Source organism: Brassica napus, chromosome A9 (genome assembly GCF_020379485.1).
Source record: "Brassica napus cultivar Da-Ae chromosome A9, Da-Ae, whole genome shotgun sequence".
Lineage (NCBI taxonomy): Eukaryota > Viridiplantae > Streptophyta > Magnoliopsida > Brassicales > Brassicaceae > Brassica > Brassica napus.
In genome coordinates this window covers 44,918,176-44,929,103 of record NC_063442.1, presented here as the reverse complement: position 1 = coordinate 44,929,103, position 10,928 = coordinate 44,918,176, and the positions used below count along the sequence as shown (strand labels likewise).

The window sequence follows — 10,928 nt, the reverse complement described above, 5'->3', positions numbered from 1 at the left end:
GACCACATATTCTTTCCCCCATGCAAAGCATATACGTTGTAAACAGATATTTTGCTATAAATTGACAACGATTTAATTCAAATGTGGATTTGTTTACATATCTGGAAATAATTGAAAACAAAATAAAACATGATTCCTAAAGATCAAGATTACGAAATGACAGACACTTTCAAATTAATTTTGCTTTCTTTGCTGTGTAAAATTATGTATATAAATAACGAAAACAAAAATATTAAATAATGTCTCGATCATATGGAAACAACTCAAATACAAATGAAATCAAATCTTTTGTCGCAGTACATTAAATTCAAATCACTCACAAACTCACTGGAATATATATTTTTGTTTTCAAGACTGTGAATCGCCGTTCTCTTCCTTGGCTTCGACGGCGACTTCTTCAGTGGTCTCCGGAGGAAGAGTGTTACCTGAGGCCGTGCGACGGTGGTTGGCGGATTGGAGGACGTGAGCGTAGTTTCCTTTCTCCAGGAAGAGTTGGTTAAAGTGATGCCGGCAATAGAGAACGCCGTCTAGGGAAGCGTACGAGGAGTGAGTCAGCATGCAGCCACCGTGAGCGCACTTGAAACATGTCTTGTGGAAGCATTCTCCTTCCATTTGCACCTTTTTTTATATAGAGAAGTGACACGTTGATTAACCGAACATATATATATATATATATGTATATATATGAAATTAATCGACACTTTCCTGGACCAGACGTTAACAATTGCAAACAGACGAACCTTTTCAAGAGGGTAGACAGTTTTGTCACAAGCAGCACACTTGTCTTGTGTTCCACAGAAGATTGAAGATATCTTGCTTGGAGTTTTATTCTGTAATTAATGTTTGATATCAATACATTTAAATACACATATCCTATATTGGTCAATCATAATTAGAGATGGAAAAAAAAGGAGATCTGGAGAGAAAGAGAATTATAATGAACGTACCTGCTCCGGCTTCTCAGTTTTTCCTGAGAAGAAGAAAATGAAAATGCATGTGTTCAATCATGGTTCTATATATTAATGGGGAAAGATGAGAGAAAATATATAAAATAATAAGAAAGGGAACCTGGTTGGAAATTTTTGCTGAAATTGCCAGATTCCTTGAAGAGTTGCTCAAAATGAGTCTTGCAGTACAACACTCCATCCATGGATGAATAGTTGCTCATCTGCCATATGCATCATCATCAACAGTTTCTCATATAAAGAGTATTGTTTCTACATGTGGAATTATTAATAGACCATGGCAGTGGCATAGTCATATATATATAGAAGATCTAACACACAAAATCTAAGCAAAAATAAAAATTGAACCAAAGAATCTTGTAAGTGAAACATATATATACCACAAGGGTGCCTTTGCAATGGGTGCATTTGAAGCAAGACTTGTGGTAGGGCATTCCTTCAATGGACAACATGTCCATCACATAGACTGTCTTATCGCAAACATTGCATTTGTCGGTTGTTCCTGTGAAAGACATTTTTTTTTGCTTTCTCTTTCTTTCTTTTTTGGGTTTTTTTGTGTGTGTTTGTTGTTTCCTCGTCTCCAAGATCCTAAATGAATCAGATCAAGCGATCGCTGAGGAAGCAATTAAAGAAGGAAACCCACAAAAACAAAAACAGAAGAAATTGACAATGATTTTTGCTTTGGTTACCTCAGACAAAGGAGGACCAGCGAAATTGATGTCTTCTTTTATACGAAACTTTGTTGCAATTGTGAGGCTGTAACGGAACAAACTTTCTTCTTCTCTCTTTCTCTCTTTGTGTGTATGCAAAATGAATTGAGATAAAATTGGGTGGCAAAAGTGATTGGAGTTGAGAAAAAGAAGGGTTTGTGGTTTCTGACAATTTCAACCATTGAGGATGTTACTTTAAGCTAGCCAACTGTTTCTGAGTTGGTGCAACCCATGTCATATTTTTTTTAATAAAACCTACCAAAGGAATATTGACAACCTAACATTATACACACCTTTAATATTTTCTTTGTCAATAAAATATGCTTTCTATGCGTATATATCAAGATATCGGGTTGTAAATGGAAGCACTTTTTATATATACATATATAATTTAAAGGGATAAACAGAAAGTGAAGCACCACTAAAGTCGATTTCTTGAATATAAATTATATATAGTGCAGTAGTACAAAGTCTCATTTGCACAGACATGATTACCACACAATTATTGATTTGAATAAAGTAAAAAATTAGTAGTGTCATAACACAACTTGTTGACACAAGATGAGATCTGAGATTGTCTTTCCATGTCTATCAATTCTCCTGGAACAGTTGACTCCCCCATCTAACACGTTCCGTACCACAACATTCAAAGCATGAATGCCTTTCACATCATATATCTCTACTGACACATTCTCATCGACTGGTACTTTTGCATCCATTTCCATAAACGAAGAGGTAGATAACAGAACTGACATCACGTTTTTAACCCATTGAGGAGTAATGATGAGTTTCAGACGCTCTATATCTGGTGGACAATGAGGGATTAGTGAGAAGTTTATGTCGTTTCCTTTATCACCTGCCCTGCTATGAGCAACAGAGTAGAGTGGGATCTTTTGGCCATATGGAGCAGGAGAGCGATGAACTCCAGATGAATCCATCCATTGATCCCCTCTCTTTGTCAGGATATTTTGACTATCGGTAGAGGTCTACAAGTGGAAACCAATACCAAGCTGTTAATTGATCATTTTGATAATATAACCGACCTGACCAACTACTGTCTCACTAACCTTTCCTATTTTCTCTCGAGCAACTGGAAAGTGATGTTCAGGGGTCTCTGACTCTGACGTGTTGGTGTGCTCAATTCCAGTTTTCCACATCACAGATTCACGGCTTACCTGGATAACCACCAAACATATAACATCAGAAGCCGAGAAATTGATTTATGCAAGGCTATATCCAGTTATAATTCCATGAGAGAGACGACGTACCAAAAGCTTTTCAAGAACAATCTCCATCTTGTGTCCGGTACTGCATTTTATCACAAGCAGCCAAGTCAAACCAAAAGAAAAAAAAAAGACAATCCAGAATCTCATATATATATGCTCTCCTTTAACAAATAACTACTTTCATTACATTGAGATTGCCAAGATATTAGATTATCAGATACAAAGACAGAAACACACGTTTGTCTAAGTCACTACGTCATTCATAAGACGTATCAAAACTAACTGGCTCTGATATTGTGATGCTACAATAAGGATTGGATAGTGAAACGGCTGTAGTGTATAGCAAACATAAACGTGAATAGAGTACCTAATTCCACCACCACCAGCGGGTCCGTTTGTATATAAAGCAGTAAACTCTTTCGTTAACTGGACTGCATGTTCCTTCAGTTTGAACAGACCATCCATGCGTAATCTAATATCTCCACAGGAGTTCCAAGACGATTCTGCGCCATTACTTGCCGCCTTCAAGCTATCAAGCCCAATCACATAAGAAATAATACAGTTATCAACACCAGGAACGGTTTCTTCCATCCAAGATCGAACCTGAAAACACAAGTAAAGTACATGCACACTTGATAAGAAATGGAACTTCAGTTACAAGCACTATAAGGAGACATTTTAGGCGAAGCAGACTCTTATAGAGGCAAATAATGCTCTACTACATCATAGACATTTTAACCATAGGCACACCAGAAGCTCTGAGGCTTTAGCACGTTGAATAGATCCATGTCCTCCATATGATATCTCTCCCCATCCTTTCCAACCACACTCCTGCACAGAAAGTTTGATATTATAGAACCAAACCTAGCTTGCTCTTTAGTATCAATCTACTGTTACCATCAATAAAAAAAACCTTTGGAATTAACCGCAAGAGTTTCTCAGGCACAGAGGTATTAGCAGACGGTTTTGCTCCAATGCATTGTACTTTGAAGTCTGACAGGGGAAGGAAAGAAACGTCTTGAATATCAATAACCTGCAAAGAAGGTTTACAAATCAACTCTTTCCGCTCTTGTTATAGTTATTTCTTCTACATTTTGTACCTCCTAACTTACCACATCTGGTGTAATGTAGGCGCTAGGATCAGCAATTTCGTATAGAAGTTGCTCGGCGCAAGTGCTGGTGTTTAATATTCCACCACTACCTTCAGCCTTTAAAACACATACTTTTCCGTCATAGCCAATCTCAGCATAAGGAAGTGACAAGTCCTGGAGGAGAGGGAAATCCATGTCTCTATACTGGTCACCTGAATAACATTGAAGAATCAAATGACCGGTAATGAAAAAAAAAGAATCCTACTAATAATATCATGAGCCAGCAAGTGGGAAGCGCACCTGGATGCATGAAGTATCCACCAGTGAGCTGACAACCGCACTCAAGAAGGTGGCCAGCAAGAGTTCCCTGAGCTAGCAGCTCCAAGTCATTCCAATTCCAACCTAGTTCATAGACCTATCGATGCAACAAGGAGATGATCAGATTATATTAGCCACTAAGAAATACTAGGCTCTTGAGTCTAGATTCAAGCGAAAGGAGATGAATGATGAGATATGATTAAAATCAGAACTAGGACGAAATCCCAGCAACCGGAGTGGCTATCAATGGTTGGATAGCTATCCTCACCATAGGAGCCAAGAATAAGGCGGCATCAGCAACTCTTGAGGTGATGATAACGTCAGGTTGGTACTTCTCAAGGCATTCGACAATAGGAGCTGCTCCAATATAAGTGCTAGCACCCTTCAACAAGAAAAGAAACATCTCAGGAAACACACATATATCACTACTAGGAGTGAGGGAAACAGGATGCTACCCCCTCAGAGCAATATTGATCCCCAAATGATGATCCAGAGCCTAAGAAAAAGGATTCAGAGCCAAAGGTTAGATTAGACACACACACAGAGAGTGTAACTTAAGGGGTGAAAGTAAATTAAAAAAAAAACTCTATTTAGTACCGGTTTCAGAATGCAGCTCATGAGCCACAGCCACAGAGATAGTGAGGCCTAAATCAGTGGCTACCTCAAGAACTTTCTTCTGAGCCCCAACAGGATCAACTACAAGGGACAAAGCAGGATCATTTATATGAAAGAGAAAAGAATATATACAACAAGAGGAGGAAGGAAAGAAGGGACGAGATCATACTAGCACCCATGTTAGTGATAATACAAGTGCCTTTCTCCACAGCTAGAGGTAGTAACAAACTCATCCACTCTGATACTGTATATAAAAAAAGAGCAGAAAAAAACATGAGCCACTCACTCTGATGATGACAATATTATATATATATAAAATCAATCAAATCTGGAAACATATATACCGCGAGGGTCGTAACCGTCGCCGCGAGAAGACATAGAGAGCCAGCGATCAGCCAGGGTTCGTTCGGCTAAGCACTCAAGGACAAGATAGTTTATCTCTTCCACTCTCTGGAGGAGTTTGAGAGCCGCCACTGGCCTGTCCCCGCCGAATCCAGCTCCACATCCCACGTAAACCCTATCCTTTCGCCGCTTCGGGTTCTCTCTCTGGACATTGAAACCCAATCAAATAATATCAATCAAAGAATTTTGAGTTTTCCCTTACCAACTTTATCACACAGTCGCAGTGAATCTCTTTGTTCGCCATGGAAGCACCAGTGGGCAGGAGATGATGTAATCTCACAATAGATGATCGCCGATTGGCTAAGCTGAGGAATTTTGAATTTTGAATTTTGTGAGAGACGTGACGGATTCGAGTGGCCGCCGACTGTGTCAGAGTTTAATTCTCTTTTCTTTTTTTAAAAAAAAAACAAGAGTGAGTTTATGCTTATCCCATTTGATTAAAGTTGTAATATTTAAAAGATGATTTCTATTTGTTTACAATGTGCGATTTATTTATTTGTTTGTCTACTGCTTACGTGTGTTGGAACCGCTCTCTCTCTGTGGTCTACACATAAGTTAATTCTTGGAACAAAAGCAAAAGGCACCTCGGAGCTCTGTATCCAGCATCTATGTGCAAGTCAAGTGGGAGAGCCTCGTTATCCAATCCAATCATCACCCGGGTTATGTATGTCCTGTCTTCCTCCTTTCTTTATTAGCTCATTATAAGTTACTTAATTTTGTTTAGGGAAGCAAAACAGTTATCTATTATTTTGAATATTGCCATTCCAGAAAGAAAACAAAAAAAAGTGGTGAGACCTTGAATCACACAACATACAAAGAGTCGGCAACAGAAGAAGAAGAATAAGCAAAAACACAAGAAAACGAAAGCACAATATATGAATATGACTGAAACGCATTAAGATGATGCATTCAGAGATTGACTCGTCCTTTGATGATGTCCAGGCTCATCTCGCTAGGGTCTGTTGCTTGCAGTTCAACCTGAATCCCATCCAGTTCCCTCTTGAATCTGTCCTTTGAGCTTGCGTACAACATCTTACTCCTCACTCTTGATGTATCTGGTGACCTGAAGCATGAAGATATCTCAGATTGGATATAAGAAAAAGTCCACTTTATAATCCATGAGGAAAAGAAGGTTGTACCATGCGATGAAAAAGATCTTGCTCTTCTGGCAGTTCTCAGGAGTGGTGAAATCGAAGTCATAGACAGCGTACCGGCACTCGTTCTCAGGCATACATTTGGTGAAATCGTCGTAAGTTTTTTCTGGATTCCCAACCATCTCTATCATAACTTGCTGAGCCTTCTCATCAATTTTGAACACTATAAACCTATAGTTCCTCTTTGCTTTCAACTCCAAGAACTTGAGCTTGCACTCATCGTTTACATGCATCCCAGACGCTGAATTAGCCTGCATACTCAACATCATATGATCAACAATCAACAACAACACATTACATGATTGGTAACAACAAAAAATGAATTACAGGAACTCACCATGTTCTCTGCTTGTTAATGATCGGAAACTAGAGGAGGAAGAAGAGAGAAAGAAGTAGGTTGGGCTGGGTCATTAGGCTGATCACGTCTTATAAAACCAAACAAGACTTAGATGCTGTCACGTTGTGCCCATATTAGATAAATAATCTCTATATTGTATTCATGTATGCATCTCTATGTGTAATGTAAAGTTTGTTCCGGACATGATTGAGAAGTTGAGGTTTCATGATGTCCATGTTGTTATTACGAAATTTGACTTTTTTTATAAAAAAATTCCCAGGATTGGTTATTTAAGGAATGGAAAACAAAAGTTAAAGGCAATCTTCAATGTTTGTGTTCGATTGGTAAGCGTTGAGAACTGCTAAACATTGTACTAATTAAACATTCAGGGAAAGAGTAGAAGCTACTCCCATTGGTTTCAGTTGATACAACAACATAATGGGATGTACAGACACCAAAGTGCATCATGTACTAGACGATATTAAATAAAACAAACAACATAAACAGGAAGGCTAAAGAAACCTTTTTATAATTGAGCCTCTACATGTGCCTCCGCTTGAACAATAGGGTGAGAGGTTCTGTATTCTTCCTTGGAGAGGCCACAGTAAACAGCATCAGTGCCTCCATAGGTGACGAAGTTCCAGCCAAAAGCAGACCCTCCAACGACCTTGTCTTCAACAACAACAGAGTTGTTGTGCTTATTATCAGTAGTGCTTGACTCAGGTGTTGGATTGAGTGCCTTGCCGTTGGATAAGGACTCGGTCTTAGTTGATTTCTCAAGTTTGGGTGTTTGTCCAATCATCTTTTGGTACAGTTGAACCAAAAGCTTCATCTCTGCAAAATAATCAATAATTTTAAAAAGAAAACAACAGAGTGTTGTAATGAGAGAGAGAGACTCACTCTCTTGAATTTCGATTGATGCCTTGCAGTTTCTGAAGTCGGGAGCTCGTAGAACCTATACAATTACCAGATCATATACTCTCCTTTTGAAATCTTTTACATCTAATTAATTCCACAAAACAGAGAGAAGAGTAGTGGAGATTTCAAAACCTCGAGAACGTGAGGGCGAAGATCTTTGACAAGGAGACGCATCTTGTAGTAGTTGGAGTTCTCCACCTTCAGATTCCCTTCCAGCCCCCTCTTTCTCCCCCTTGCCGACGGATCTGACGGAGCCACCTGAGCTCCTCCTACATGTGGCCGATTCGGAACCGGCGGGTTATCTAAGTCCATCGCCGGCGAAGATCTCTGATCTGCTGCTGCTGCTGCTGTAGGAAGCGGAAGAGAAGAAGTAGCGGAAGGAGGAGGAGGAGGAGTTGCGGTGGAAGTCGATTTCTCCATTTTCAAAAAGAGGTTCTCTCAACCGTAACACCAGCAAGAGACGCAGCAGCCGGGAACTTAAAACGACCGCGTCGTAAGAATCTTCTGATTCGGTTAGGGCCTACTTGGGGGGCCCATTATCTTTTTTTCTTTGTCTAAATGGCCCGTCTGTATCTCATGACCATAATATAAAAGGGTAAATCATCAAGTAACAACAACACACTGCAACAGACAAGGGACAAGGAACTATTCATTAGACTGAGATATATGTTCATAATAAATTAAGTCAAATCCTGCATAGCTCAAAGCTGGATTTAATCATTCATAATTCCAAGAATATTTTTTTACATAGATAAAGTCTTCAGTTTGACCAAAAAAAAATAGTCTTCATATGAGACATTCACCTAATGATCATATACTCATCTCTCCAAAGTGATTGCTAGTACAAGGGATGACTTTGATTTGTGATTATCTTCTACTCTTCACAACAAGTCAAGCATGAGTTGTTCCAGTAATTCATTTAGAATCAGTTCACTAGTCTCAAAGCCAATGCACTCAACCTCACTTCTGACGTCATCTAACCAGTTTCCGCGTTTATCCATGTCTTCTCTAATGATTTGGTCCACCGAGTCAGCAAACTGCAACGGGAAGAGACGACAGTAAACCTCTTTCTGAACCTCGTCAACGATGCTCTCATCACCATTGAATGACAAGACTTTGGTTCTTGGTTTAGCAAAGGATACCCATTGAGGAAACCTGCAGAACTCGAAGATGAGTTCGTTGATGGAGTCAAAGAGGAGCTCATGGTCATGGTCAGCGGAACAAAGCCGAATTGGATAGAATGGTATGTTGCTGAACAAAGCCGGGTTGAGAATCTGGTCGGAGAATTCTGTTTTGAGGTGCATCTCTTCCCAGCTTGAGTCTATTGCACCCAACACCGCTTTAACGTACTTAAACACTCTTTCTTTTTCATCCATAGGAACATCTTTTTCTTCATTTTGGTTACACGGAGTCTGTTTCTTTGCTTCGCCTGATTTTTTGTTGAAGATGAGTCAATGTCAGCTCATAGCTAATTGAAGAGTTATAAATCTTAAGTTCAACCGTAATTATAGATTTTTTTACCTCTTTGTGGACTAATTTCATATCCAATGAAGAGCGGGTCAAGAACTAATTCGTATTCATCGGTTCTAGATATATAGTGAGATGGTGAGGCCGCAGAGAGACGAGACGGTTGTGGTAGGCTCTCTTCATGGGAGCTCTGCTAGAACCCAAACAAAAAAAAAATAACAACCATATAACTCTTCTTCTGCATAGAAACACTAATAAATTCAAATTTTGTAAGCAAACCTCATCATCTTTCTCTACATCAGAAGCTTCTCGAAGTTGTGATATCTCAAAGGTGACGAAGTTGTGGCTACTACTGGACACGGAAGGGCTGCTACTATCTTGGCTTAACGAAACCCTTTCTTCTATCTCTTTGAATAAGTATATGCACAATATCAAAGACAAACAAATAGTTTAATATGTTTCTCAAAAATGGGAGGATATATATATAAACAAAAAGTACCTGCCAATGTTTCAGACTTCATAAAATTGTCTGAAGCAGATCTAGAAAGGAGAGTTGGATTCTGGTCCCATATTTTCCCAGGGCTCCTAAAAGGAGACGAGTACCCCGGAAGCAGCGATACAATTCTTCCTTGAGCCTCTTCACTCGCTGCCAAGTGTTGATCGGCATCTCCATTCTCAGACAACAGATTATGTTTCTCCTTGACGACATGGTGTTGTTGTAACTTCTGAGATATTGAAGCCATCCGCTCGATAAAGAAATGATTTTTAGTAGTTGTTGTTGTTGATAAACTCTTTCCCTTCTTCTTCCGCAGTACTAGTAACCTCTTATTGTTGTCATGTTGCGGTTTCTCCTTTTTGAAAGAATGTTTCAACTTCCTCATCATCTCAGAGAGAGACATATGCACATTCTTATTATTAGTTTTGTCTCCTCTCATCATCAAACGCGCATCTTCATTTGGTGGTGATGATGATCCCTTCTTCTTCTTCTTCTTCTTCCTGCTGAACATACCAGATAGCAACACCTTTACTGATCTCTCGCTTGTCTTTTCTTCTTCTGCTGCATGATGGTTTTCTTTAATTCCCATTAAAAAAAATTAAGAATTGAACAAGGATTTGCAATCTGCAATCTCTGATTTTCTTTTACAAAAACAGACAAAGAGATTATTTAAAAGCCTAAAGTTCTTTGTTATAGTTTTGTTTCTGACCAGTCAAAAAATCTTCAGCAAACAAATTGATTATTGGGTCATCGTCTTTGTTTATAGAAGAAATATCTAAACGCAATCTACATTTATTTAACATCTGTCTTTATATATATCTAGATAAAGTATTATATATTGGTTCTTGTACATATCATGTTTGGATGAAAATAACTAAAGGTTTGGTAACTATATTCATTCAAAACTTACAAAAGAAGTAACATATTCAAAGACCAAAATAAGTTTCCTTATAGAATTCAATGCTTTGGTACTTAATTGGAAGAATATGATAGGATTTGATTTACCCTTAAAACTAATATATATGTAATGTAATTAAAGGAAAAGAATGTGCGAAGAGTTTCTTTATAAGGATTAGACAAATCGGGGAAAATAAAAGGCGAGATCAATGTCCAAAAGAAGAAGAAGCAGTGAAGCACTGGTGAAATATGTTACGTTAAAGTGGGCATTTAGAAAAAATCAAATTCTCGATTAGTTTATCGATTATATATAGTTGCATGCAGCATGTGGG

General features: G+C 38.6%; 5 protein-coding genes across 7 annotated transcripts; all 5 read right to left on the bottom strand.

Moving 5' to 3' along the window:
- Window positions 1–195: 195 nt before the first annotated feature.
- On the bottom strand, window positions 196–1,889 carry LOC106434142 (LIM domain-containing protein PLIM2b-like). Of its 2 annotated transcripts, XM_013874969.3 has the most exons (6): window positions 1,655–1,889; window positions 1,346–1,553; window positions 1,069–1,168; window positions 948–970; window positions 741–830; window positions 196–618 (listed from the first exon to the last, which is right to left on the bottom strand). In XM_013874969.3, exons 2-6 carry the CDS (start codon window positions 1,478–1,480, stop codon window positions 349–351), a joined length of 618 nt encoding a protein of 205 aa, XP_013730423.1. In that variant the 5' UTR covers window positions 1,481–1,553; window positions 1,655–1,889; the 3' UTR covers window positions 196–348. The 2 variants fall into 2 exon arrangements, with proteins under 2 accessions (XP_013730423.1, XP_013730424.1); XM_013874970.3 differs by having other exon boundaries at window positions 1,346–1,862.
- Window positions 1,890–2,086: 197 nt separating this feature from the next.
- On the bottom strand, window positions 2,087–5,750 carry LOC106434181. Its single transcript, XM_013875014.3, has 14 exons — window positions 5,530–5,750; window positions 5,270–5,471; window positions 5,095–5,169; window positions 4,908–5,006; window positions 4,766–4,806; window positions 4,579–4,692; window positions 4,293–4,407; window positions 4,014–4,204; window positions 3,815–3,934; window positions 3,652–3,732; window positions 3,269–3,504; window positions 2,944–2,983; window positions 2,743–2,850; window positions 2,087–2,661 (listed from the first exon to the last, which is right to left on the bottom strand). The coding sequence occupies exons 1-14, from the start codon at window positions 5,569–5,571 to the stop codon at window positions 2,212–2,214; spliced, it is 1,914 nt and encodes a 637-aa protein (XP_013730468.2). The 5' UTR covers window positions 5,572–5,750; the 3' UTR covers window positions 2,087–2,211.
- A 315-nt stretch (window positions 5,751–6,065) lies between these two features.
- LOC106434183 (actin-depolymerizing factor 10) lies at window positions 6,066–7,060 on the bottom strand. Of its 2 annotated transcripts, XM_013875017.3 has the most exons (3): window positions 6,819–7,060; window positions 6,467–6,732; window positions 6,066–6,390 (listed from the first exon to the last, which is right to left on the bottom strand). In XM_013875017.3, exons 1-3 carry the CDS (start codon window positions 6,819–6,821, stop codon window positions 6,237–6,239), a joined length of 423 nt encoding a protein of 140 aa, XP_013730471.1. In that variant the 5' UTR covers window positions 6,822–7,060; the 3' UTR covers window positions 6,066–6,236. The 2 variants fall into 2 exon arrangements, with proteins under 2 accessions (XP_013730471.1, XP_013730470.1); XM_013875016.3 differs by lacking the exon at window positions 6,819–7,060 and having other exon boundaries at window positions 6,467–6,750.
- A 114-nt stretch (window positions 7,061–7,174) lies between these two features.
- Window positions 7,175–8,185, bottom strand: LOC106434182. The gene is made up of 3 exons (XM_013875015.3): window positions 7,869–8,185; window positions 7,719–7,773; window positions 7,175–7,652 (listed from the first exon to the last, which is right to left on the bottom strand). The coding sequence occupies exons 1-3, from the start codon at window positions 8,154–8,156 to the stop codon at window positions 7,345–7,347; spliced, it is 651 nt and encodes a 216-aa protein (XP_013730469.2). The 5' UTR covers window positions 8,157–8,185; the 3' UTR covers window positions 7,175–7,344.
- Window positions 8,186–8,219: 34 nt separating this feature from the next.
- On the bottom strand, window positions 8,220–10,590 carry LOC106434147. Its single transcript, XM_022712218.2, has 4 exons — window positions 9,703–10,590; window positions 9,483–9,610; window positions 9,258–9,393; window positions 8,220–9,165 (listed from the first exon to the last, which is right to left on the bottom strand). Exons 1-4 carry the CDS (start codon window positions 10,286–10,288, stop codon window positions 8,618–8,620), a joined length of 1,398 nt encoding a protein of 465 aa, XP_022567939.2. The 5' UTR covers window positions 10,289–10,590; the 3' UTR covers window positions 8,220–8,617.
- Between the last annotated feature and the right edge of the window lie 338 nt (window positions 10,591–10,928).